The sequence below is a fragment of the Bombus vancouverensis genome, chromosome 5 (genome assembly GCF_051014615.1).
Source record: "Bombus vancouverensis nearcticus chromosome 5, iyBomVanc1_principal, whole genome shotgun sequence".
Lineage (NCBI taxonomy): Eukaryota > Metazoa > Arthropoda > Insecta > Hymenoptera > Apidae > Bombus > Bombus vancouverensis.
Genome location: NC_134915.1, coordinates 17541901 through 17568874, shown reverse-complemented (window position 1 = coordinate 17568874; position 26974 = coordinate 17541901). Strand labels below are relative to the sequence as shown.

At 51.5% G+C, this 26974-nt stretch overlaps 1 protein-coding gene across 4 annotated transcripts in view; it reads left to right on the top strand.

Annotated features, from left to right (window-relative positions):
- LOC117158556 (uncharacterized) overlaps positions 1-25753 on the top strand; it is a 32242-nt gene extending 6489 nt beyond the window's left edge. The window contains exons 1-9 of one of the 4 annotated variants that reach the window (XM_076618428.1): positions 8866-9266; positions 9380-9836; positions 10095-11408; positions 16905-17047; positions 17130-17459; positions 21644-21819; positions 23515-23777; positions 24137-24390; positions 24474-25753. In XM_076618428.1, coding sequence (XP_076474543.1) covers positions 8975-9266; positions 9380-9836; positions 10095-11408; positions 16905-17047; positions 17130-17459; positions 21644-21819; positions 23515-23777; positions 24137-24390; positions 24474-24889 — 3645 coding nt within the window. In that variant the 5' untranslated portion in view covers positions 8866-8974 and the 3' untranslated portion in view covers positions 24890-25753. Of the gene's footprint in view, positions 1-8851; positions 9267-9379; positions 9837-10094; positions 11409-16904; positions 17048-17129; positions 17460-21643; positions 21820-22340; positions 22430-23514; positions 23778-24136; positions 24391-24473 lie in introns of those variants that run through there. The other 3 variants (XM_076618429.1, XM_033337595.2, XM_076618430.1) reach the window with 3 other exon arrangements.
- Positions 25754-26974: the final 1221 nt, after the last annotated feature.

Below are 26974 nucleotides of genomic sequence, written 5' to 3'. Positions count from 1 at the left end.
TTGTACGGCCGGTTATCTACGCGTACCAGACGCGAGATCGGTTCATCGGTTTCATACGTTCAAACTTGCCAACCCTTCGACTGAAAGCGGCTCGTCCTAATTCCACGAGTTTGTCTCCTCTTACTTCTCTCTTTTCTTTTTCTTCCACGAACTGTCGTACATTTTCGCCGTTCTTGATCCTTCGCTCGTTCTACGATTTCTACGATCGGTATCTCTCAACGATACATCGGCAAACGCGCGTTGTACGAACGTGAACGATAGAATAGGCCCATCAGAAATCCGCCAACTGAATATTCGCGAACCTTTTCCAGCGGCGAATGACGAACTAATGCCATCTGTTACTCGCGGTTCGAACGATTTCAACCACTAGTTCGTAGCTGCGGTAAAATTATCGAAATCGGCACTCTTACGCCAACAGATTGCCGGATCACCACGCGTTTTCCGCGAATCACACTGTTTTTCCCAAGCAGAGCCTTCCCCAGACACAGTGAAAGTCAGATAATTGACTGTAGATTAGGCGAATCACGGTGTTGGTGAGGCTGCCTTAACCTTTGCCTAGTTAAACCCTTGATAGTGCGCAACCTTGCTTCATCACGGAGAGACTCATGGAGCAACGTCGTTGCGTCCCCTCCCCGTACCTTTGGTATTCTGTAAACGTAGTGAAAAATCTAGGAGACGTTGACTCTGGTCACGCGGTTTTCGGAAAGATTTCCATAACCGTACTGAAAGCGCCGGTCGAGAAGCCATCGCGGTTATTTCCGTGAAAACAAAATTCGCTCCGTCGAACAAATTTTCTCCGTTACAAGGAGTTCGTCGGAAACGACAGCGTGGCACGACGTCAAGTACGCACGATGTAACGCGTGTCAGGAATTTTTACTCTTCCGAATCTTCGAAAGGAACGTGGGAAGTGAATGATCGCAACGTGCAAACCGATGGTAATCCGATGGAACAGGACAGTAAAATAATAAGGAGACAAATATTTGCGGTTGTCCTTTCGAAAAGCTTGGTCGGTCGTCTCGCTGGACGAAAAACTGTACGTGCGACCACGTATCCGTAGTTTACGCGCGGCTTTGTTACCCAAACGTTACACCCTTTGTCGGAGAGAGAAAGAGAGAGAGAGAGAGAGAGAGAAAGAGAGAGTCTGCAGGTCTCTCGCTGGAGTAAGAACACGGAAGCGAGGAATGGTCGAGGAAAGACAAGGAACGTTTTCTGTCCATCGGTTAATCCCTGTGGGATTCCAAGCGGGGACGGATCCGCGATTCTCCAGTGCAACAACTTTCCTTCTCTCATCGCGCGTATCTCTACAACACGCTCGTACGTTTGGAGGGCTAATTTTGTTAATTACCGAGTCGGAATTGCGCGATTCAACGATGCAGCGTGACGCGATGTGACGAGACGCGATACGACGTCACGCGACGCCAAGTTTATCGTTGGAACGTTGATTCATTGTTTGGCCGAACAATCGACCATCATCGACCAAGAAACGAGGCGTTTTGTCTTTCGTCCTTTCGCGGAAAGAAACTCGCACGTATCGGGTGGTGGTAAAACGATTTAAAGGTCGGCAAGTTGAAAAGGGTAACGGAAACTATTCGTCCTCCCCTGGTCTCGTCCCGGGCATCGAACGACCGCTCGTTCCTTTTCTACGTTTCTTTCTCTTTCCTTGACAAACGTAGATTTTGTTATCGCTCGGGGACAGGAGTCCGGCAGTGAAACCGGATGTCCGCCCGCGCGCAGGATGTGACGTCAAAACTGCTGCTCGATGGCAGACCGGCGAATACCGTAAACCTACCCACCCGTCCGCCTCTCTTGCCTGCTTGCCTGTTAGCCTGCTTGCCTGCCGCCTTGCCTGCCGCTTTGCTTGCTTGCTTTGCCTGTGCTTTGCTTGCCTGCCTGTTTGCCTGCTACGCAAACAATTTTTCGCCCACCCCACACTCTCATTCGTTCACCTACGACGTCGGTTATATATACCGATCTTTTTTTATTATTATCATCCCTGTTCTGTTTATCCTTGTTCTCATCGTTGCATTTCTATTTCCATTTTTTTGTAGTCGTGCCAGTTGTTGTTTCTTATTACGTTCGTATAATCGTGGTAATTGGTGCAGTTAAAAGCTATTGGCAAATATCAAAGGAGAAGAACGCGTTTCCATGAAATCTAAAACGTAAACGTGCGTATAGACGATTCGAGAAAACGCATTGCCTCAACCCTGATTTTTTCACTTGACCGTAAACACGCGAAGCGCCTCGTTTGTACAAGGACAAAGGAACGAGTACCGTTTTCTAAACTGACCCGTACGGACCCAGTTTCGTCGTTCTCCCAAGTAAGAGGACGACGAAACCCGACTATTTGTTTATTTTGACGGCTCGTTGCCATCCTTCGAAACGCAGATCGCGAGGGAAGTCGTTCGCGCGATAAGATCCTCGACGTCGCTTCGATATTCGCCAAGCTGATTTCCAGATACGATTTATCTTTCAGACGACCACGTAATTGAGAAAAATCGGCGAGCGACGCTTGCTTCGAACGACTAAGGCTATACTAATCAACCGTTTCTTATTCACAGCTGCGGGCGAACGCTAGAAAATTAACTCGAAAATCGCCCCGTCTTAATACCCCATTACCGTCTCGATGTGAATATAGTGGAGCACTGCTGACGACCTTCGACCTTTCGACGACTGATTTATTAGCGTTGCGCTCCCTCTGCGTCTTCACGCACTTGTTTCCTTCTCGCTCTGCCTCCTTTTCTCTCTTTCTGCCTCGCTAACTCATTCTCTCGTTAGCTATGTGGCTCGCCGGCTATATACATAACTCACTCGCCCCGACCGTGTATGTATGTAACGTATAATGTATATGTTTCATCTTCTCTTCGAATGCTCGCTCCCATCGTTGCCGTGAACTCGATCCAACGAAATTATATTTAAACCGGGCAGATCAGTGGGTCGATACGCGTCGATCTCGACGCTTATTATGCACAATGTTTCCTGTAAATACGTAGTTTTGTAAATAAAGCGCTTTTGCAAGCGGAAATTACTCGTTCTTATTTTACTTTATTCGCAAGTATGTTTCGAGAAAATATTACGTCGCGTCACATTTTTATCGATATGTTCGATCGATTTCCGAATGAAGAAGACGCGACGCGAAAATTATACGCAATACGAATATTTCTACGATCCAGATACAACGTCGAGCGAACATGCTGACGTACAATCCGTCGACGAAGGTTTCTAACTTTCGGAAACGAATTCAACGGTCGCGAAATTTCCAAAATTTTGCTTCTTTATCCACTCGTTAATGCAACGTTCGATGCTCGTTGCCAGACATAGTGCACATCCTATGTCTTTCGACTCTCGTAGCTACGACGTAGTAATCTTAAATCTTCCGGCATTGAGTAACGGAAGAAAACCTAGTAGACGAACATTCTAGACCGCTGATTTACCGAATGTCCAGGTGGACAAATTATAAAGTAGAAATTAAATAATAAAAAGAGAAAAAAATTCCTTGGTCGCCGAGAAATTGCTCCCTTCTACACGGTAAAACTTTACTACCTAGGGCTATTTTAACTAAGTCGAATTGTTTACCTCGTTAACCGTGGGCATCGCTATTCTATCTATTTAGGTAGTCCTTGTTATCGTTGGAAGATCTCTTAAAGCGTTCGTTAGTGACGGACAGAAAGAGGTTTATGTAATACGAGTTACGAAAAGGCACGGTAATTTTACAAAATCGATTTACACAATTTAACACGGCCGATGAATAAATACAACATAATTATCTCTACAGAATTACTATATTACTACAGAACGGATGAATGTTATCAACGTGGTAAACAGTCTTTAATATACAACTTACTGAGATTCATAGAGTACCAATTTCAAAGTGTTGTTTATCTTGACTTAGTTAAATATACTTTCAGCTTTCATGTTTATCGTGAATTTCAAAGCTCCGAGTAACGTCTTTCTCTCTTTCTCCACTTTGTCTCGTATATATTTGCGCGTGTAATTTATCTTTGTCCGCATCAAATCTTTAACCTATCTTAAACCAACTGGTTTAGCTCGTTAATAACAACGATAATAATAATTTTCATCGTACAGGTAGTCATTCGTTGACTACGCGTCGCGTAGAAAGGTAATACGCGTACACTGATGACAAGTTCTTATAGAAGGCTACTTTTCTTACGTAACTCCGTGCGGTTGACCGTCACTGTGTCCGTTCTACCGTCGCATCGATAACGGCTTACGTTAACGTCTACGTTGATGCGCTAAAAGTGGCGCTTAGCCACTTGGTTCGGGGCTGAAGAAAAAGGAGGAAAAAAAGTAAGAGAAAAAAAAAATCGTAGGGCGAGCGTGCTTTAGTCAAGGGTAAAGGAAAGAAAGAGCAAGGGGAGGTAAGAGCATGTCCCATAGCGCGATCGGTTCCCTTCTCGTGTTACGCCACGCAGTCTGCGTTTCGTTGTTTCGCGGCTCGTGACGGCTGACATGTATCACGAGAGCCGCACGAAAGAAACGGACTTGCGTAAATCTCGATGGATGCATCGGTGGCAAGCTTTTACCGAAAGAGAATTCCCCATGCCTGTATTTACGTCGTTATCGAATTTCGTCCCGTTTAGTTCTGTTTCGTTCACGGAACGAGGCTGCGAACATATCGCGTGAAATAGAAAACAAAGTTGAAATTTATTGTTTAGTTATTTCATTTTATTATGGGGCAGTATCACGTTGTTTACCGGCATAGACTATATAGCCCGATTATACGCGTACACGCGTGGAAATCAAACAAACATACGTTAAAGAAATACAATCCCACGCTACAAGTCGGCGCAAGATACATTTAAACGAAGTATTTTTAGCAAGGCAGACGAAGCGGTCAGCGTAGCAATTTGCATAATTAAGGATACGGTACAACGGGTCCAAACAACCGTACCTTGAACGTATATCGTTGACATAAAAAAAGGTTATACGGGTAACAGCATTTGGTACAGAGAGAAGTCGACATACGTTAATGAACAAATGATTAACGATCGATAGAAGGTGACATATGGAACGGTAGTTGGAATTGGAATTACGACTTGTACAACGGTTCCTGATGTGTTTCTTAAAAGACGAGCAGCGTCGCGCAAGAACTCGAGCAAAAGTAGACGAGCGAGTAAACTGTAAATACGACCGATACAGCTACTGCAGGCATAGTTGATCCTGTACAGAGGCGCACGGAACAATGGAACATTTAATAATGGAATAATGGAAAAACGGACGTGGAAAATTTCTGGGCAGCCTGTGTAGTTGTTTACGATGTTACAGGCAAGCTTAACGTCGGCTATGAATCTACGTCGTTCGAACGTAAAAGATCCGAGGGATGTTAAGAAATAAAGATTGAAATCGATGCGAAATTTATGTGGCGTTCCTCATTTTTCTTCTCTTCTCTTCTCTTCTCTTTTCTTATCGCAACTCATGGACTTTACCGAGAGTTGCGAGTTGCACGCTCTTCTCCGAAACAAATATGTCATTTTTTATCAAGATGCACGAGCGTGGGGGTCGCGTGGACGAGTAGCAGTAAGGTCGCGGCGATCGCTGCGCTCGCGTTCTCGTGTCTCGCTAAAGTCTATTTTCTTAATTTATAGATACGCGGCCGTAATTGGCAGCTTTCATGGTTCATAAACGTTTTTTCCCTTTTCGGGACGTTGGTCCGATAGGCTGGTCGGAAAGTTAATGGGGCTAAACGAATACGAGACCGAGGATAGAACCGTGTTCGACCATATTTTGGTAAAAAACACGACAGAAACTCGACACCTAGCATTCTCGTAGCCGCGTCGCATTAGCTTCGAACGGATTCGACTTGGTGGCAACTCGACCATTCCCAACGATCGCCACGCTATATATCTCTATATAACCGAATAGATGCGCGCTAGTTCTCTTTTTACGATCGCGTATTCGTCAGACGCAGAGAAACGAGAAACACGTAGCAGGTTCTTGCCTATATAGTAACCGATAACACTTGGATGATCGTCGATCGTCGATTCGTTTTCACGTATCGTTCGCAGGTTCGTAGTTTGTAAGTTCATATTCGTTTTATCGTCGTTCCCCCTTCCGTGAACTGGTTGCAAAGATGGTCGGCATTGTTTCCTCGTTGGAGACGCCGTTAACGATCCTAACCGCTACGTTTCTCTTTTATTCTCTCCTTCCTCTTTCGAAGGGCGAGCAGTCCGCTGGAATATTTGCTTTCCTTCCTTTCTTCCTCGCCTCGCTTTTTCTTTTCTTTCCTTGCATCGCGTACGGATCCTTCTCGGTACGGGTAGGTCGTGCGTGGACGCGCCTTCCTTTTACACCGTTCCAGGTACAACGTCGGATACACGTTCGTCGACTTTACCATGGTAAAAGCTAATCGCGCGTCGCATTCTCCCTCTTCCTGGTCCCACGAGCGGAACTCTGAATTATCGTAGATTTACAACTACGGATCTACGATTTTACAAGCTTATTTTTTAGCGACAGACACAGATGGCACCAGTCGAGATACAGAAACGAAGAACCGCTGAGATAAACCAGGGTTACCGACCGCCTTCGTTCCTCTACCACTGTCGTGCGTGTACTTACTTACACATATTCGTGTACTCTAACCCTCTCTCCATCCCCTTGGCTCGTCATGTTCCATGCGATATCCATCCACTGGTTCGATTGGAGAACTTCTTCGGATCGAGAATATCTCGATCAGGACTGTTGCCTACTTCGATACGTGTCTATCGAAAGAATCACCGCAATTGCCCGCAATTGCTCGCAGTGGTCGTGTGCCGTCTTATTTCGTATATCGGTCTCTGTTTTACCTCGAACGATATCCGCGTCGTTACGGGATGGATTTAAAGCCGGTTTTCCGTCGAATAGGTTGCGCCGAAAACGTATACCGGCCGATTTGCGTCGAACGTAAAGCTGTCCGCGCAAGGAACGTTTGGTCTTTGTACAATGGCGTTGTTGTTCTATCGCGGGACATACCGTCGTTGCTCTTCTGCTTGAAACGCGCGACCATTCCACGCTATTATACTTTCTTCTATTCTATCGCGCGTCGACCCACGGTTTCACGAGGGAGGTCTACGCTAGCCTTAGCCAATTCGAGCGCAGAACCAACGTACTTTTCGTATATATCCACGCGTTCGTCTTGTTGTTCCCCAGCGACTGTACCGTATCGATGCTCGCGTCTATCATCCTCTTATTGCATATCTACTCGTAAATAGGGATCGATGAGTCGAAACAAAGTTATTTTATCGCATCGTAAAGTGTATTCTCGAAGTGTAAGCGGCGAGATCATGGGAAAGGGATAAAGGAAGGAAAGAAGGGAAAATAAGAGCAGAGAAGATGGGACGAAAAGGATAGGGTGAGAAGGAGGGAGCGAGAAACGGGCGGAGGATGAAGAAGGTCGAGATAAAGGGACTATTCAATCTCTGAAAATCTCGTCGTAAACCGCATCGATGTGCGCCGTCTTGCTCGTCTACGTTGCGGATAACAGTGAACGTTTTTATGGGGCCAAGAAGATAAGAGCAACCTCTGCCCCCGTTGTACAAAACGTCTTCCGCTCGGCCAACGGAATCTCTTTCCTCGCTACCACTTCTATGGGGAACGTTAACCTCGTTTCTTTGGCTGAGAGCATTGTAAGAACCGCGCAGCGAAAGAACGATGAAATATTCGACGGCTCTCGGCCGCGATTTACGACGCGCCTATGTATAACGCGCAAGGGTGGTCTCTCGTAGTCTTTTCGCGTACGCGTGTAACGAGCCGATACTCGTTCACAGCCACTGGCTAAACGACAAAAGGACGAGACGGAGGGAAACGATGTCGGAGAGATCGATCCGCGATTGCACGCCACGACTCTACCAGCAATTAATGGAATAGGTGAGACAGGCAACAGGATGGAACAGCGATAGGTTCGTGACCGATATGGTGCGATTTGGTTTCGCAACGCGAGCGAGAAAGAGGTTTCTCGGTGGTTCGCGCCGCGTCGTATATTTTCTTCGTGCAGATTGATTAATCGGGGTCGTGACTTTTGCGTCTTCGCGCAACTCCGCGCTCCTATACGCTGTCTCATTGACGCGACTAGACTCCATACGATTCGATTCGATCCGATCGTAGCCGATTCGAACGCGCAATAACGAAGTTCCGTTATCGACGCGTCAATTCCATTATTCCAAACGTCGCTTCGTCTTTGAACTCTTAGCGAAAAATATATAAACACTTTTTCGATAGAATTGGCGAGTGGCGATGGAACGAAGCAACGTCAGATAATCCAGCGAACCTGACCTTTCCAATTCGATTAACTAGCGTCAATAAGGTCGGTTGAATGTTAACCGACGACACAGGGCTTTCGAGCACAGATACCGCGCACAGATACCGTTTCGATCGTTTACGAAGTTTCCGCCAAGTGTCTCGCTTTTCCTCTCAAAACTCACGTACGTATATTCGTACCTTTGCATTTGCCTGTGTTTTATGCTTCCGTTAACGTATCTCTCCGCCTCCGCCTCCGATACTTTCGTCACCGCCTCCGCCTCCGTCGATGTCTTCTCCTCCCATCTCCTTTCAGCTTCTCATCCTCTTCGTCTTTCCTTCACCCCTTTCCTCTCAATCCTCTAATCGCTGCTTCAACCCCCCGTGAATTTCCCCCTTCTGCCTTCTGACTTCGTTGCTTTTTCCGATCGTACACGTGTATCGCCCTCGATAAGGACGATGTATCTCGATAAGACGAGGTTGTGCGTACAGGGACAGCCGGTAAACGGTGTTTCCCGTGAAACCGATCGAGAGAGAGAACGAAGACGAGGGAAAGTAGAAAAAAGAAAGAACGCGATCGAAGAATATTTGGTCTACCCTACTACTATACTACTACAGGGTAGTATACACACTATACAGGGTAGTATAGCAGAGCCGAGGTTCAATTTTCTTTCTTTTTCTCTTGTCCATTGGCACCTGGCCAGGGGCGAGTCGGCTAGTTCTCTGTTTTCCAGAGCTGAAAAATATGAAGACCGATGCAAAGCGCAAACGCGTAAAATCATATATACGAGGAGAATGTGAGCGAGTTTGCACGATCGCTAACGAGCTACAGATAACGACGACGAATGGTTATTTTTGTACCGTAGCGGTTAGCAACAGTTTGTTGGCGTGTGTCATCGAAACGCCTCGAGCAGCACATTTTCCATCTAATCGATCGATCGTGCATCGGTCGGCCGGTTTTCGTTGTACCGCGATTACTATGATACGCGGCAGCGACGACGCTGTCTCGTGGTTCGCAAGATCGAAAGCGAATGCTGGTACGATTTTGCGAAATCGACGATGCTTTGGACGATCGGAGAAATCGAGCCTCGTCGTTCGCTCGGTCGATCGATCGTTTGGTTTAGACGATCCTTTGCATTGCTGTTGACAGAGTTGACGGAGTACATGGACGACACGGCGGCGGACTACGCCACGGGAAGGAAGACGAGATGCGCGAAAGCGGTCGGGGATAGCGTGGAAGGGTACGACGACCAAGAATCGATCAGGCTGATGCGAATCGAGAGCGGCAGATCGGTAGCCGCGCAACTTTTTCGACAACAGCAACAACTGGACGACCAGGAGAGGGAACGGCAAAGGCAACGACAACGGCAACCGCAACGCCACCAACAGTTACCTTACGAAAAGCATGGAACCGAAGAAGGCGGGGACATGGTAGGCGGGCTGGAGGCGGGACAGCAGGAAATTGAAAATGGCGCGGTCGAAGAGGCGAGTAACGCCGAACCGGTGGTTACGATTCTCGTCTCGTCGGAACAGGAAAACGACGTGGACGCCGCTTACGGCGTGCACTCGCTCGACTTCGTCAGCCAGGATTCCGACGTCGGAGAAAGGTGAGCAGTTGGGTATCTAGGGGCGTTCGACCACGAGTAGGGGCGCAGCAGGTCTCGGGCGAATCGTTTCGACGCGTCACGTTACGTCGCTCGGTCGAGTAATCGCGTCCAACGATCCGTCCTTGATCTCGAAGCGACGAAATCGAGCGATACAAGCAAGCGGCATCGTTCTCGTTCGCCGAGCGAAACGATCGCGGCACGTTCGAGCGTCGAGGCAAACGCGAAATATTAACGAATTATCGTGTGTCGGTTGTCAAGGGGTTATCGCGATCAGGATTCGAGCGAGTACGGGGGCGGCGATTCCTCGAAACAGGAGGAGCAGCAACAACAGCAACAGGTCTCCCAACCCCTTCACCAGCAGCAGCATCACCAACAACAGCAGCGTAGGCAGCCGCAGCAGGATCACCACCTCCACAACCCCCACTACGATTACGACCACGACCACCACCACCACCAACACCAACACCAACACCATCGGTCGGAGTACGTTCAACTAGAGGCGAGAGAAGTATCGGTTACCGAGGGTGGGGATAACGGACGGTCGGGCGAGGTCTGCGCGTTGTCGGAGGAAAATCGGGACGCCAGTCACGCGCTTCGCTCTACCATGCATCGTTATGGTAGCGAGTCGCTCTCGCCGACCGCGACCGATCACCACCACCACCAGCACCATCACCACCACCACTCTCAGCGCCACCACCATCAACAGCACCATCATCACCAACAGCAGCAGCAGCAGCAGCACTTACAATCGGACACGACCCAACAAAGTGTGGTGCTCTCTTCGGCAAGTCATCGTCACTTGGAGGAACAAGAAGCACAGTCGCACTCGCATTCGCTCTCGCACTCGCACTCTCACTCGCAATCGGTGCCGCATCAAGAGACGGACGAGGATACGGAGAGAACGAGTGGAATTACCGCAGCCATGAGGGGCGCTCGTGGGGATTTTACCCTTGGTATGTTGTTTCCGAATCTCAGCACCACCGGTGCGACCAGTTCGGCCAGCGACGTCGGTGCGAATGACGGCCATCAACAACAGCACGGTCACCATCATCACCATCATCATCACCACTTGGAAGAAGTGTTACCGGATGCCGCGTACCTCCAACATCAGATACGGGCGAGCGGAGGTGGAGGAGGTGCCGGTAACGGTAACAACGGCGGTGCGGATGGCGGAGGCGGAGGTGGCGGTGGCGCGGAGGGTAATAGTGGCGGTGGTACTGGCAGCGGCGGCGGAGGTTCACCGACTCTCAGAACCGGCAGTTCACCGGGTTCCAGTCGCAGTCCGCACGACGATCAACAATTGTCATCGCCTCACCGTCAAGGACAATCGGAGGGAGGAGGATACAGCCCGAGCGAGCATGGTAGGCAATCGTACGCTCACTTGACCGCTATGCAGCCACCGTCTTCGGTTCAGGCCAACCACGGTCTCGGCCAGGACACCAGCGACCGCGTATCCGATCAGCTGTACATGGACTCGATATACGCTCATCACGCTGTAGGAACGCCTCATCATCATCAAGATCACGAGGCAGGCTCGTCGACGCCGCATTCGCCTACAGGCCCGCTTTCCAGGTTAGTAGTGGGTACGCTTTCTGTTTTTCCGTCCGTTCGACCAACGACGACAACATGGTACGACCGCGCTCCGTTCCGTCCAGACGTTACGCCGTTCGACCGTTAAATGGGGAAATCGCAAGGTCCCATCCGGCGATGCGTTGCTGCGCCGTAAGACAGGCGCAAGAACCGCGCGTGGTCGTAGGACGTGAATACCCGCTCCGAAGGTTTACCGTCCGCAAGAGTATTTACACGGCGGCTTATGGGATGCACGCTTCGTGTTTCCTCGAGTATTGTATACGTAGGCGATACAAAACGAAAAATAAAGCTGAACCGACGATGGAATACAGTGTGACGCCTCGGCGGCCCTATGCTAACAGTTTTGTGAAAATGAACACAACGTCCTTTGGTGTTTGCCGATGATTCGTCCAGGCACGAGCCGCCGTTGCCGTCACCGCTCGTCCTCCGAACGTTTTTTTTTCCATCGATCGTTTTACGTCCGCTTGAATTTTGCAACGTGCGCGGCGCGACCGTACGTTCCTCTTTCGTCCGAGGATAGGCGAGAAATTCGCACGCCTCGACGCGAGTCTCGCGAATCGAGTACGGCATAGGATTTGTACCAGAACCGGAGCTCGGTCTCTTCACGCTGTCGCGATAAGAGTTTATTGACTCCGATAGAAACGATTCTTCGATCGCGCGCGTTGTCCGTGTCTCGCGCGTCGGCAGAACGAAACGTTATCGGCAGCCGCGTCGATTACGCGCGTTGCATTTTCCGATTCGTCGATGCTCTCCGATTCGTAAAACGGCCAACTCGAAATCTCGTGGGCTCGGTTTCACAGAGTACACGCATGCGTAACGCGCGCTCCAGCTCCTTGGCCATTTTCGTGTTTGTCGATTTCCTCATGCTCTGTGCGCGTGCACAGAGGCCACGACCTTCGAATTTAGATATGAAAAGTTCGGGTGCAGAGGACAATCCGCGCTTTTCGTTTCTCTTTTTGCGGGATATATCTCGTTGCCGTGATTATATCGCTCTAATTGTAAGAGCCGAGATGACGTAAAATCTCCTCTTCGCTTACTGTCCACGATCTCGTAACCCCGTTGTTTTTCTCTCCTCTTTTCGATTCTCTCTGCGGGCCGCCCAAGAAACCACGCTACTCGTTCGTTACTCATCATTTACACGGTCGTTACTCGTTATTTACTTGGTCGTTAGTCATTCGTTACTCATCAGTTACTCGGTCGTTACTCATTCGTTACCTGCCAGTTACTCGGTCGTTACTCGCTAATTACTCGCTAGTTACTCGTCAGTTACTCGCTCGTTACTCGGTCGTTACCTGCCAGTTACTCGGTCGTTACTCGTTAGTTACTCGTCCGTTACTCGTTCGTTACTCGTCCGTTATTCGTTCGTACGTAATTCGTTGGACGTGTTGCGGCATAGGTATAGTCGGGAACGAAAAAAAGACGCGTACGTAATATGTAAGCAGCCAGTAATCGTTGATCTTTGACGCAAAGTTCGTCATCGTGAATCATCGCGCAGGGTTTACAGTCCGACAGAGTCGTACCCATCGCGTTCCGAGAAACCTTTTGGTATCGTGTGACACGACGATGGCGACAGACTCGAGAAAGAACGCGTTCTTGCGTCCGAGGATCGAGAGGGTGGGGCAGACGTACGACGCGCGATATACGTCGTTCGTAAGTGGTAGTAGTTCTTGGTCGTTCAAACTCTCGTGGTAAACGGAATAGACGAGAAAAACTGGCAGATCGAAACGGCGACGGATGCGACGAAAGAGCGACGCGAAGCAACGCCTAATGTTTTTTTACTCGAGCGGTACGAACGCGATCGATCCTCGTGAATGAAAGTAACTCGAGACGGCTACTCGCGGCTCTTTCTTTTTTTTTTTTTTCTCAAGCTTTTCTTCGCGCAACGCGAGACGCGGTTCGTTGGCAGAATTATCGCGTCGCTGACGATAGTTATCAATGGCACGATCGTTTCGTGCAAGTACCTACACGTGCGGTTACTTACTACGCGTAGTATTATATAGGCAGCTTCGTTATCCGTATCGTAGGTTTTCGTCGGCATGTCGCTTCTCCGACGTAAGCTGACTCGTAGGGGAAGACTAGGAAGAAACAAGATCAGGTATAAGAGATCAGGAGAAGCGGTCGGCGGTCGGCGGTCGGCGGTCGGCGGTCGCAGGATCGGTGGTAGATCGCGAAGCGCGAAACGGTGGTGGGGAATTGAAAAGAACGCGCGAGAGAGCGTTAATCGAGGGCGGGAGCGAGGTATCGCGAGAGGGGAGGCGAACGAACGTAGAAAAGAAACGAAGGAAGGGAGAGATTCACGGAAGGGGAAATCCTGACCACGTTCGAGGATCTGGAACGCCATTCGCGTCGTACGTTTCCCGTAAGTACGCGTTGTCCGTCTTCTGTTCGGCGAAAGAATCGTCGAACGAGATCGCGTTCGGTTCTCGCGTCCGAGTTTAGTTGCCGGAGTATAGCGAGAAACGAGAACACGAAGATCAAGAAGGGCGGAAGAAGACCGAACGAGTCGCGAACTAGCAAAGGGTCTCCAGGTCCTTTCGCACGACCACGCGAACGACGTTATGCAGTGAGTGTTTTCGATAAACGTTACCTCTTGCTTGGTTCTCTCGTTGGTCTCGCTGTTCGTTTCCTTTCGAGAGATCGCGACGCCGACCAGGCAAGATCGAGGGACAAAGACGTTCGACGTCGGAATCGTGGCATATGTCGCTTTCCAGGCTATCGGCGATGTTCGTCGTCTCGCGGCGATTCTCGTTTTCCGTGTTCGCTCGGGTTCTCGTGCTCGTCCTTTTCGTCTTCGTCCCATCCTTTCACCCGCGTGGCTCGTTTTCCTGGCAAAAATAGTCCTGCCACGTTCCACGTTGCTTCTCGTTTTACCGCACTGCGATGTAGTAACCCCTTCCCTCCTTCGCAGTTGTATCGTTCGAGCGACGTTTCGTTTTTATCGGTGCTTCGTAGCGAACGCGAAACGAAAACAAAGTAAACGGGGAACCGATAACGGTTGCGAAAATATTGCTCGTAAATAAACGGCGCGAGTCTCGACTTTGGGTGGAAGGTGGTCGTCGCGGGCCGAGCGCGCGGCACGCTGCGACTACGCAGGGAAAACGGGATTTTCATTCGCGACTCGAACGTCCAAACCTTTTTTCCAGACTGGCACGCTAGTCGTTACTAACGCAGCCGATTCGTCTCGAAGATCATCGCGTTGGCGATATATCGCGGTATCATGGTACACCGTGTAGTACGGTCCACGCCACGAAGAAGCTCCCATCGGCGGAGTTTAGCGGACCTCGGATCTCTTCCCACCACGAGACGTGGCGCGCTATCGTGAGAAGCGGCAGGGCTTATCGGCTCGGTGGATTCAGATAGCGATCCGGTAACAGGGGCTATAACCCTGTCGCTACCGACCTTCTAGATTGAGTTTCGCGATATCTGCATTCTTCGCGACCCGACCGAAATATCTCCTTTCCTTTCGCTTTTCTCTCGCTTTGACGGTGCGCTCGGAGAGAAAGAGCGGATCTATGGCGATCCGTTGGAACTTGGTGCGGCCGGAGAATCGCGGCAATTGGAGGAAAGAGCGCGGGGAGAGAGAGTCTCTCGAGATGGTACTTGGAAGAAATCCGATCGCCCGGTTATTGAAGGTTCCGGGGACGTGCGTTGGTACGCGTCGCCTCGCGGTTTCGATTTCCGATTAGGTTGCGTGTCGGGTCACCGTTGGTCAACTAAATAGAATTTTCTTCGAACCCGCGTTCCGAATCGACCGATCCGTCTATCGATGCGTGTAACGTCGTATGTAAATATATCGCGGAGATAAATTCGATCGATCCGTCTCGCGACAGAGGATCGACGCGAATTCAAGTTGCAACGGATGACTCTGGAAGGAGACGTCGTCGCCCGAGTGACTCGCGAAACGAAGGTACTCGGAACCTCGGACACGGACGTCGATACGGCCGAGTGGACGTCGGTGTTGCACCCAGTCGTGTCGTGGAAGTTACGAGCGCGTAACACGTGCCACGGGCACGTATCCTTTCCTTTCTCGTTTACCCTTGTCCACGTCCGTCGACTCGAAACGGCACGAGGAAGCTGGCAGACACCTGGTTAATGAGAGAAAAGTACCGTGGACGACGACCGAGACAGGGAAGTGGAAGCGCGATTCCAGGTGAAACGTTCGAGACGCGAGCAACCGTGACGAGAGACGACGACGCGTATCGAATCGTCCGTGTTCTCTCTCTCTCTCTCTCTCTCTCTCCCTCTCCCTCTCTCTCTGCGTATTTTCATCGAACGCAGCTCGACCTTTCTCGTGTTTGTTCGCGCTCGCCTCGCGACTCGTCGTCGGATGATTTTCGTTTTTGCATTCGCAAACGGCAACGATATATCGTTTCGAAGGACGAGGTTGTTCGGTTATCGATGTTTCCATTACCGCGAATACCGTTGCTCGAGCCAGTTTTGTTGGAAATCGTTCCGGGAGAATACGCGAATCGTCCGATGAGCACGTACCGATCGAGCGGTACGTGTCGGACGAGTCGTGAGAAAACGCGAAGGTCGCGCGTTTCTCGGTTTGCTTTGTGTCGTTCGATCGACGACGTGTCCGCCAGCGTTCGACGCGTTGCCCCGATCCGCGATAAAGATACGCGATAAAGAAGGCGATCGAGCGCGAAGATCGAGCTCGGACAGAGAGACGTACGTGTGTGACGTTGAATTGGACGTTATTGTTGGAAATCGTGACGGTTCGAGCATCGCGAGACACGTGCCATTCGCGTTGCGCAACGGCTGCGCGAACCGGAACTCTTTCGCCAGGTCTGTTTCGCCAGCAGCCGAACTGCGTTTATCGTTCTCGCAGGGAAAGTAACGACGACGACTACGACGACTACGACGACTACGACGACTACGACTACGACGACTACGACGACGAAGAAGACAACGACGACAACGACGACAACGACAAGGACGATCGTCCGTAAGCGGCCTGGCATTTTGGAAATCCTTTGGAAGGCGCCTCGTGTCTCGCATCCTACGGTTTTCCGTCGTACGGTCGTCAAAACTCAGGTAGACGTAGGGGGGTCGTTACGCTAATGGTAACGGTAGCGTTAATAGCCACCGTAATGGTAATGGTAATGGAGTAGTTGTGTTCCGGGTAGTGTTTAGTCGGAAAAGAACATCGAAAAACGTCCTGCCTCGGCACGCGCCCGCATTTACGGCCCGATGGATCGGAGAACGGTTCTTCGGTTTCCGGTCTCCCGCGAAACATTAGCGGGCCCGTGTCGCCGAGGTTTCCTTTTTTTGCTTTCCGTCGTGTATGCCTTTCGTTCGTCCCCACCCCCCTTTCCTCTTTCGAATTTCCTCTTTGCCTCGACCCGATCGTAAATCAAATCGGATCGCACGAATTCCCAAGGGCAGGGGCGTGTGCATCATCCTCGGCCGGGCTGCTGCTCTCCTCGCTAAACATGCAGCCTGTACGATCGAGCGTGTATCATCGTGTTGTTTCAGTCCGTTGTATCGTTCGATGAGCAGTGTGACCGGTATGGCCGCGGCTAGCGCGACAGGAACCGCTGGTGCTTACGGACTTCCTTACATGACCGGCAACCCCACGGAATTGACAGCCACGCCGCAGCAGTTATGGAACGCTCAAGGTAAGTTTATCGTGGTATTCGACGACGAGCGAAGAGCGAGCGAGGACGAAGATTGATCGACGACCGATATTTCGAACGACAGGCTTAGGGACGACAGGCCTTTCCGCAATTTCGGAGGATTACGGCAGCAGCGGCAAATCCTCGGGTACGGTGACTCATCAGGCCCTGCCAGCCTTTTCGCAACCGTTCTGTGGTCGGCCAAGTTTTCGAGGATACAGCCCCTCTTATTCCACACAGCAAAACACCACCGGAGTAGGAGCCACCGTGGAACCTTCGACCTGGAGCTACGGTTCGCCTTCGAACGACACCCTGGCCACTCAATATGCCGCTCCTTCCAGGCGACAACCCGTCGTCAACTCTCCGTCGACTCCGGCGCAACATCAGCTGACAACCACTGCTAGCCTTAGTACAAGTAAGTACGCTTCCTCCGTCTCTTGCGTTTTCTTTTCTCTCTACTCTTCGTCGGGTGTTTTCTCCTCCCTTTGGAATCGCGCTTTCGTCTCACCCCGTTTTTCTTCCTTTCGCCCCCTTTCCCCTCTCCTCTTTTCTCCCTCGTTCCTTTCCCTTCGTTCCTTCGATTCCTCACGCGTCGTCACTTGCCAAGCGCTCGTTCGCGAACACGCTGCTCGAACGATTCCGCGCGAACAAACGGCTCGACGTCAAACGGTATTTACGTTTACGCGTATCGTCGACTCGCTGGCCGTCCGTGTCGCTCGAAAGACGAAAAGTGTCGCGTTACGGCTGCCCGTGGACGAGTTTCGAAAAAAAAAAAAAACGATAAATCGTCGTGGATGACGACGATCAGGGAGGAGCGCGAAGGAACAGCGACACGCACCAGCTGCATCGTGTTGCAGGCTCTCGTAAATTACGAGAAAAGGATTCGATCGGACCCGTTCGTTCCCCTCGCTGCTTACTAATTCGTCGAACGAACGTCCAGAGGCAAAGGGACGAGAGATCGAGCGAGAGGGCAGAGCGCGAGCACGCGAGTCGTGACAAATTTTTTCGGCGACGTCGGTGGGCCGAAATCAAGTCCCCTGCGCCTGAAAAAAAAGAATATCGCGTTACAGTTTCTCTCGTTTCCCGACTTCTCCTCCGTTTCCTCCTTTCCTCTCTTGTTTTCTTCCATTCTTTCCTCTCTCTGCCCCCTCCGCCCTCTTTCATCGTTCCGTAGTCCAAGTATTTGGTTTATACGTCGATTAAAGCGAAGTTTCGCCTCCCTTCTCGCCTCTCCTCGCGCCCATCTCGCGTTATCTTGCGCGCAAAATACGACGAGTGGAAACGTACTTGGCGTTCGCGCGAGCGTACGCTCGCGCAACGAAGGGATAGGTACGGCCGATGGATACGAATTTTCGTGGTTATCTGCTCGAGACGAGACTTTTATCGGTTGCACGGGTCGCCGAGGCGTGACCGATGACACGGTGCTCGTTTCGTCTCTGAAAACGACGACCGTGCGTTTCTCGGTCGCGTCTTCGCGAACGACGAAGATCGACGAACGCGACGATTTCGCGACGCAACGACCGGGTGCGTTCGCCGCGTGGGACGTTGGTCGCGATCCGCGTGGTACGCGCGCTACGATCGTCGTGCTCGGTATCGAAAGAGGCGTTGATATACAGCGACCATGACCTAGACAACAGGCGCACTTCCAATCTAGTTTTGTCTATGCGCGATACAGAAGCAACGATAATAGAGTTTTATGTATCTAATCTTGTTCCGGGACCGCAAAATTTAGATAAGTTCGACGGCGAATCGCGATCGCGTTTTAGTCGGAGTCGAACTCTCTGCACGGATAGAACATGGAACGCGCGTTCGTTGCCGAAGAACGCCGCAACCATCTCTGTCGAAGAGAGAAACGATTTTCTATGGTCGCGCGGCTATTTCGCGGTGACAGCGAACACGCGTGCACGGTTAAGCGAGAGCGCGACCACCGAACGACGCAAAGTCGTCGATCGTTTCGGTTCGTTTGCGTTCGCGCGATAAAGTGTTTTGTTTGCGATTCGAGATCGGTGTAAATCCGTGCTTTCGACGATCGTTATTTTTACGCCGCGTTATTGTAATAACGACGGTCGCCGCGATAACGTCCGCGTCGAGTGCATCACACGGCGCAATCTCGACGAAGGACGGCTCGACCGGTTCAAAAGGTCGCGCGGATTGTTTTTTTTTATTCCGATCGACGTCGTAGATGCTTCGATTCTCGTAGGCCAACGAGAGAAAAAACTCTAGCGGCTGTTTCTCGCAGCTGCGCCGCCTTTCGTCGTTGCGTCCGTCGCGTCGGCTCGCGTTCGTTTCGAGTTTCGATCGAAGGTTCGTCCGTGGATCCAACGACCACAACCGTGTCGACGACTACGAGCGACGGTGGATGGCGACGTGCGTGCGCGGTGGGACGCACGCGGCTCGCATCTCGGAACGCCAGCCAGAGGCTCCGTCTACGGAGAAGAAAGTCGAGTCGAAAGCTTTTTAAGTGGCGTGCGCGCGTGGTTCTTTTGGAAAGCGAGCCGATGCGTGTGCGGTTGCGAGCCGAGCTCGTTACTTTAGCCGAAAGCCGAGGGGAACCGGGAATATGGGGCTTTTAACATACCGCGGATCTCGAGTGGTTTTGGAACGCGCGTCTGCGACGAGTCGAGTCTCGAGGCTCGTCCGCGCGAACGAAGAACGACGACGGGGCGAATCTCTACGATCGACCACGCGCCTGCTCTCGGTTTAACTTTGACTCTGCTCGCCAGACCTCGTCGAGTCGCTTCGACGTGTCCTGTCCTGTTTCGTCTCTCGTTGCTCGCGCCCTCCACCAACCTGAACTGCACGCACGTGGCCTTTTCCGTTCGAGTACGCTCGAATCGCTTCTCTCTTTATCGCAACGATCTCGCGAGCTCGTGCGTTTCGTTTTTTCACCGTCCCGTTTTCGGCTTTCTCCCGTCTCTCCGCGTCGTCTCTTCTATCCCGAATCGTACGCGTTCGCTTGCCCCCTTTTTTTCGCATCGATTCTCCTCGTACCATCCCGCTTTTACGTATCTCGCGTATCGTGTAGCGTTGTTCGTTCGACGCGTACCTTAGCTTTCCGCTCCCTCTCACCCTCTCGATAAAAGGAGGAGGGCTCGCGATTGCCCTTACGGCACTGCTTCGTCAAGTAATTAGACTCTGCCATTCTCATTCCCCGTCGCTTCGTCATCTTCCCTGTGTGTGCGTGTGTGCGCGTGTGCGTGCGTGCGTGCGTGCGCGCGTGTATGGCGTCTCGGTCATCGTCGAATATTCGGTTACGACGAAGAATATCTAGCATTTCCGTGCGGGCACACACCGACGATGATCCGCTTCATCGCTGTCTCTCTGTCGCAACGACGTCGGCCCTGCAAAGGGATAACGTTACCGACCGCTCTCGTACCCTTCGTTCAAACAGAATTCGCGAGAAGCGTACATCGTAATTCTCGTAAGCGAGTTAAAAACGCGTCGAAAGGAAGACGCTTTCCGCGTCTTTGCGCGTTTCCTCCGCCTGTCCGGCTACTCCGTTTCTTCGCGTCTCGGTATCGCGTCGTTGAGAGCGGCTAGAGATCGTAAGATGATGGCAGCTGACGTCAGCTACATTTTGCTTACTAATATACGATATCCGATTGCTTCCCAGTCCCGTTTCTGCCGGATACGCGACTACCGGTACGCCGACCTTTTCGTCCTCTTCTCGTTTCGATGTCGCCGTCTCGGAGAGTAACGCGAGACCGAATCTCGTCGTGGCTACGTCTCTCGTCGACGTTCGTCGCTTCGTCGATCTCGTATCTCGTCCTTTCTTTTTTTTTTTTTCTTTTTTCTTCGGTAATAGCAGCAACGATGGTGGAAACGCGTGCCAACGATATACCGTTCGTCGTCGTGACGTATTTAAATAGCTGGACGTAGCGGTACACGTCGCGCGTACTCGCAACGACCGCTGGTTATTGTTATCGAGAAACAGCGGAAATTCTGATAACGCCATATCCCTCGACATCCTTTGTCGCGCGTTCCTACGTTTCCTGTATCCTTCCCCGGCGCGCGTTTCGCCTTTGTTTCTCGTTTCGCGTCTGTTTTCCGTTCGATCGACGGGGCACGAATTCGCGAATTTCCGCGTAATTTTAACGAACTTTGGCGAATTTCGACGAATCTCGGCGAGAGTCGCTTGGTAGAATCGTCGCTGGTGAAAGTTACGGTTGCGCGCGCGCGTCTCTGATAAAAGTCGCACGATTGCCTGCGAGCGATGGAAAATTAGAAAAACGAAATTTTTCGGTATCGACGATCGCCGCGGGTATTTTCCACGAAATACCTTGGAAACCACGTGGCTGCGGGCGTTTCGCGTTCAAAGTACTTTCTCCGGCCAGGCGTTCGTCGTCGGACGCGTCGGATCGTTGGCGCGTGCAAAGCAGCGTGCTTTTGCGTATCCCTGTCGCGTCCTTTTCTTCTCTCCTGCTTCTCCAACGTTCAACCGTTTCGAGGTGAAATCACGCGATTTCGAAATCGCCGGTCTCCGATGGGTAAATTTCACGGAGGGAAAAACCGACCGAATACGGAAAACATCGATGGCCGCTTGCTTAGGCGCGGCACGACGAACGAAGATTCGATATTGAAACTGTACAAATCGCACAGTGCACAACATCGAGGCGGAATACTTTACGGAGGGACGCGAGTGCGTAAATTGCGGCGCAATTTCCACTCCGCTTTGGCGACGAGACGGTACGGGCCACTACCTGTGCAACGCGTGCGGTCTCTACCACAAGATGAACGGAATGAATCGACCCTTGGTGAAGCAGCCACGGCGATTGGTAAGGAAGAAATGGAAGGAGATACGACGGCCGGCTAAGCGGTCGCGGGAACGCTGGATCGGCGAGTTTCTCGTCGAGAGCGCGAACGCGCGCTTGGCATCGCACTGTTTGTCGTTTGCCGCTCTCGCGCGACCATTTTCTCCGTTCGCAATCGGAAAGGGGAGGAGAAAGTTGGTAGCCGGGAGAGCGGTGCCGCGTACACGTAGAAAACAGAGGAGCCTGTGTGGAAATTCGCCCGAGTCCGAAATGGGCCTACGATGCATGGTTTTGCCATTCGCGTGGTAGCAAGTTGGGGATCGGGCGGTATCCGCGATTCAAGAACGGTACGCGCGAACAGACGCGCGAACAGACGCGCGCTACGCGATGGTAGCGCATCGGGAGGACCGATGCTCGACATCGTGCTCTTTTCGACTTTCCACGTCTGAGAAAAGAACGAAAGGATTGGAGGCGCCGCTTGCTTTAGGCGCGCACGCGTACGACTAGAAGCACCCCTAACGTTTGGCATCCTGTCTCTGTTTCAGTGGCGGACCAGGGCGATTTCTACAAAGGCTTCTATGGGTATAGTGGCGCCCGTCGCGCCGTCGAGGAGAAATCGACGAACCGGCGTTTGGTAGGTGTCATCCCCCAACACACACTCACTCACTCACTCACTCGCTCACTCACTCGCTCGCTCATCTCGTTCATCTCGCCGTGCATACGTGACATCCGGCGTATATTCTTCCTTTCTCTCTCTCTCTCTCTCTGTTTCTTTCTCTGTGTCGCTCTGTGTCTCTCTTTCCCGCCCTCTCTTTCTCTCTCTTTCTCTCTCTCTCTCTCTCTCTCTCCATCTTCCTTTCTGTTTCTATCGCTCGCACGGTCGCTGGCTATTATTTGTCTCTACTGTTTTATTTCGATCCCGTTTCGATCATCTAGTTCGCGCATACGTCGATCATGCTTCATCGATAACCTTGTTTTGATCATTCTCATCGTCCGTTACTTCTCTTCCCATTGCTCGCTTTACTTCCGTCTTGACGCACTTCCCTCGAAGACTCGGAGAGTAGAACAAACGACTTCTGTTTTGCAGCGTAGCTCGCAAGTAGCAACAACTACCGGTCGAACGTTTGTCGTAGCTTCGAGGTGCCACTATACCCATGGTAGAATCGCGCTCCGTTTCGAAATCCTGCGTAGCCTGATCGGACGACGTGCGCCGATTTACCTAGACGCGTGCACGCAGCGCGTCGTTCGTCGATGCGACCACAAACTGCCAAGAAATCGCTTCGTCGACTCTCGTCGTCGCTCGGTTCTCGCTCGATCGAGGGTGGTCGTAGCGGCAGGCTCGCTTGATTTCGTTCGCAGAGGGTATAGCCGATTACGCTGTCTCGCGCGCGGTACCGATCGCGTCGAACGGTTGGCGATCGCCGCGCACGAGTCAGCGTTCGGGCTTGATCGATCATAAGTTAAACGGCGGTAGATGTAAGATCTCTTTCAACCCGATCCACACCTTGCTTTCCCCTCCTTCTCCGTCTCGCTTCTTCTTTTATAAGTGTCTGTCCGCTCGCTCGCTCGTTCTTCTACTTGGACGAAAGAGAAGAGGCTCTTGGCGATATCTCGTCGCAACCTCCCTGTCCCGCGTTCCTCCTCTCTCGCCCCTTCTCTTTCAAGTTTTTCTCTCTTCGTGTCCAAGTCGCGTTTTAACGAGATTTCGTGTGTCCGCAGTCCGCTTCGAGACGAGTGGGCACGTCGTGCAGCAATTGCCAAACGACGATGACGTCGTTATGGCGCAGGAACACGTTAGGTGAGCCCGTTTGCAACGCATGCGGGCTCTATTTCAAATTGCACGGCGTGAACAGGCCTCACGCTATGAAAAAGGACAGCATTCAAACCAGGAAGAGGAAACCGAAGATGAAATCGACCGATGCGACGGCGATCGCCGGCACCGTAGCGTCCTGTACAGGCAATGGTGAGGTGGTTCTCGAGGGGTACGTTATAGAATATACGGATTTTTATACCGCACGTTTATCGACGACCGTCGAACGATTCGTTATCGTTGAACTCGATCCGAACGTTACGACTATTCCTGGTCGAAGATTCTGCTATTAAATACGCCTATCAAATACGAGGCTAAAGCCGAATCGACGCTGTTTCACCTTGGACCACGAAAGAGCAGCGTAGATTCGGCTCCAGAGAGTCGCGCTAGCGAACTCGAATGGCACCAATCTCTCCCTCCTCCCCCCGGTGGCTACCAGGGTACGTTTCGTAGCTCGGATCGACGCTCCCGACGATCCTCCATCTCCATCTCCGTCTTTCTTTTGACGCTTGAGTGTATTTTTGTTAACAGAGATACGCGCGGTTTCGTCCCTGGGCCCGGTGATATCGTGCCCATGCCAGTCGGACGAGGACTTCGCATGATGGCACCGCGAGTCGAGTCCACGCGCTCGGGAACGTCTACCACGATAGAGTGCGTTTCCGCGAGTCACGGCACCTCTGCTCGTCACAACGGAAACACCAGCATCACCACCGCCAGCAGCAGCAACAGCGGCAGCAACAACAACAACAATAACAACAACAACAACAACGTCAAATTGGAGCCAGGTAAGTGTATCTCGTTGGCGTCGTTGTACCACGCCGCCGCGCTATTCGCAGATTTCGTTCATCACGTTGCAACGTTTGCGCAGGTACGTACGGAGAATTGAGGATGAACCATACGGCAGTGCCTCAGGTGAGCTACGGCAGCAATCTGTACGGCAGTCCGCAGTCAACCAGCCGAATCGTCTCCTACCAGTCGGAGATGTATTACGATATGATCGCCTCGCAGCAACAACAGCCGCAGCAGCAGCAACAGCAGCATCAACATCAGCATCAACATCAGCAACTACTCGAGACGCACTCGCCGAAAGTCGAGTGCCCGTCGCCTCCTTGCGCGAATCGATCGCCGGTCATGTTATCCGCGAGTCATTCTCCCGATCATCATCAACTCGCTTCCCCGCATATCGTAACGCTTGGCAATTCGTCGCCCAACACGGCGGCCACTAAAATTATCCTGGACAACGGTCACCTGGACAGACCTACCGTCGTCTCGATATCGTCGTAAAGTCCGTTCATCCGTCGACGTTCGACGCTGATGAATCTCCAACGTAGCCGTAGGGGGCCGACGAGGACGTATCGTGATTTCGAACTAGGAACGTTTTCGTTCGACGATCGGGCACGAGAGACGAACGTTCGTCGAGGTTCGCGAGACGAGAAGAGACGAACGAGAGGAAACGAAAACGAAAAGGAAATGTCCTTCGTCGTTTCTTTTCGTTCCGGCTGTTCTCTCGTCGGTGCGTGTTCGCTGTTCGAACAACGACCGATGGAATGGACGCGAAAGACGCGTAAACGAATCGTTGGATTCGTCGAAAAGACGTACTTGTACCCTTCGTACACCCGTTATAACACCCCCTAAGATCGGCGAAAGGAATGGAAAATACGAGTACGTTTCGTAAAGCGCGAACTCGCGGCGTTACGCGTACGTAGAATGAAGTAAGAATTTTGCCGAATATACGTTGTTGGGAAAGATTGGGTTGCGAGAATGACCGTTGGATCCTGTCTGTGTAAATAGGAAATACACGTTATTAGAAAGTAACGAGCGTAGATTCGAAGCGCGAGCTGTGCGCGCGTCGAATCGAAAGCATTAGAAAACTAAAAATAATCGTTATCTATCGCGATCTAATTGTAGCATCGCGTCACCTTGCGGCGTTCGATTTGTTCAATTGCACTACGACGTATATATATATGTATATCACGATGCGATACAGAAAATAGTAATTTTATAACGATAATGTAATTATGTCGACGACTGAATATCGACGATCAGCGACTAAATGTCGCACGTTATGTTTTAACATGTTGATATATTTTCAAAGTGTGCTGTATCAAATAGGTTATTTTTAAATAAAAAGGGATATTTAAATCGCAAGGATGAAATTGCACGAGACTGCTGAGACCGGCCCTGGGTTCCTGAAAATGTAGAACGTTCGCGGCAGATGCAAGCGGAGCATAGGAAGAAGAAGCACGCGCAGCAACGAGTACTACTCGACCAGCTGGCGAAGAGAAGTCGGTGAACGTGCAGGAAAAACTTCATCCCTGTGTATTTTCGGCGATAACGACCGCGATATCTCCACTAATCTCGGCTAAAGGTTGGGTTCGAGAGAGCGAAAGCGAACGAGAGACGGCGGCGGCGGCGGTGGCGGCGGCGTGGCTCTCTGCCTCATTGGCGTAACCGGTGCTGGAAACGGTGCTGCCGTATTCCGGGTATTTCGCGTATTCCGGGTGAACGACGGGAGCCCGTGGTAGATGGCCGATGAATGGGAATTATCGAGATAGGTGGACGAGGGGGATCGAGGCGTGCGATGTTTGCTCCCGTGGGGATAAGTTGGACGACGTTAGGCCGTTGGGATTTACGCGGAGTCGCGCCCCACGGCACCAATCTTACGACCGTGTCTCACCTGAGCGAGTCCCTTATCGCAGGAATCCCGTGTGTGCTCTGCAAGTATGACGACACCCTCTGTTCTCGACTCGAGCTCTCGGCCTCTTCTCCCGCTGTTTTTAACGATAACGCGAGGTATGAGTGCTCTCTGTCTCTCTCTGTCTGTCTGTCTGTCTCTCTCTCTCTCTCTCTCTCTCTGTCTCTCTTAACGCACGGTGCGTTTTTTAGCTTCTTTTCGTATACGCGACGGTTCGCGTATCTCGTTGATCGGGAAGAGACGCGGACGATCCGGTACGACCGGAGAAGAAGAAGTCGGTTGCCGGCGACGAAAGGAGCGATAAATCGTTCTTCTCTTCTCCCTCCAGCCAGCTGCCTTTCCTCGTCGTCCGCGTTGCCGCGTGGCCCGTTTCTCGCCCGAGAAAGGATTTGCAAAGGAGGCGAAAGGGCGGAGGGAGAAAGATGGAAATGCGAAAAGGGGAGGATCCGGTGCAGCGAGACCAAGATGGCGGCGAGCGAAAAGGGAGGCTAAAACGCGATCGATGCGACGAGTCGAGGGAAAGCGCGAGGGAACGAGCCGAGGCACTCGTCTAATCGTGTTCGGTCAATATTTAACGCGGTTCGCGTTAACGTTGGCGGTCGCGCGTGCTTTCCCTCTCCCACGTTTGCTCGAATCGAAGCTTCGGTACGACGCTACCAGGCGGCAGCCGACCC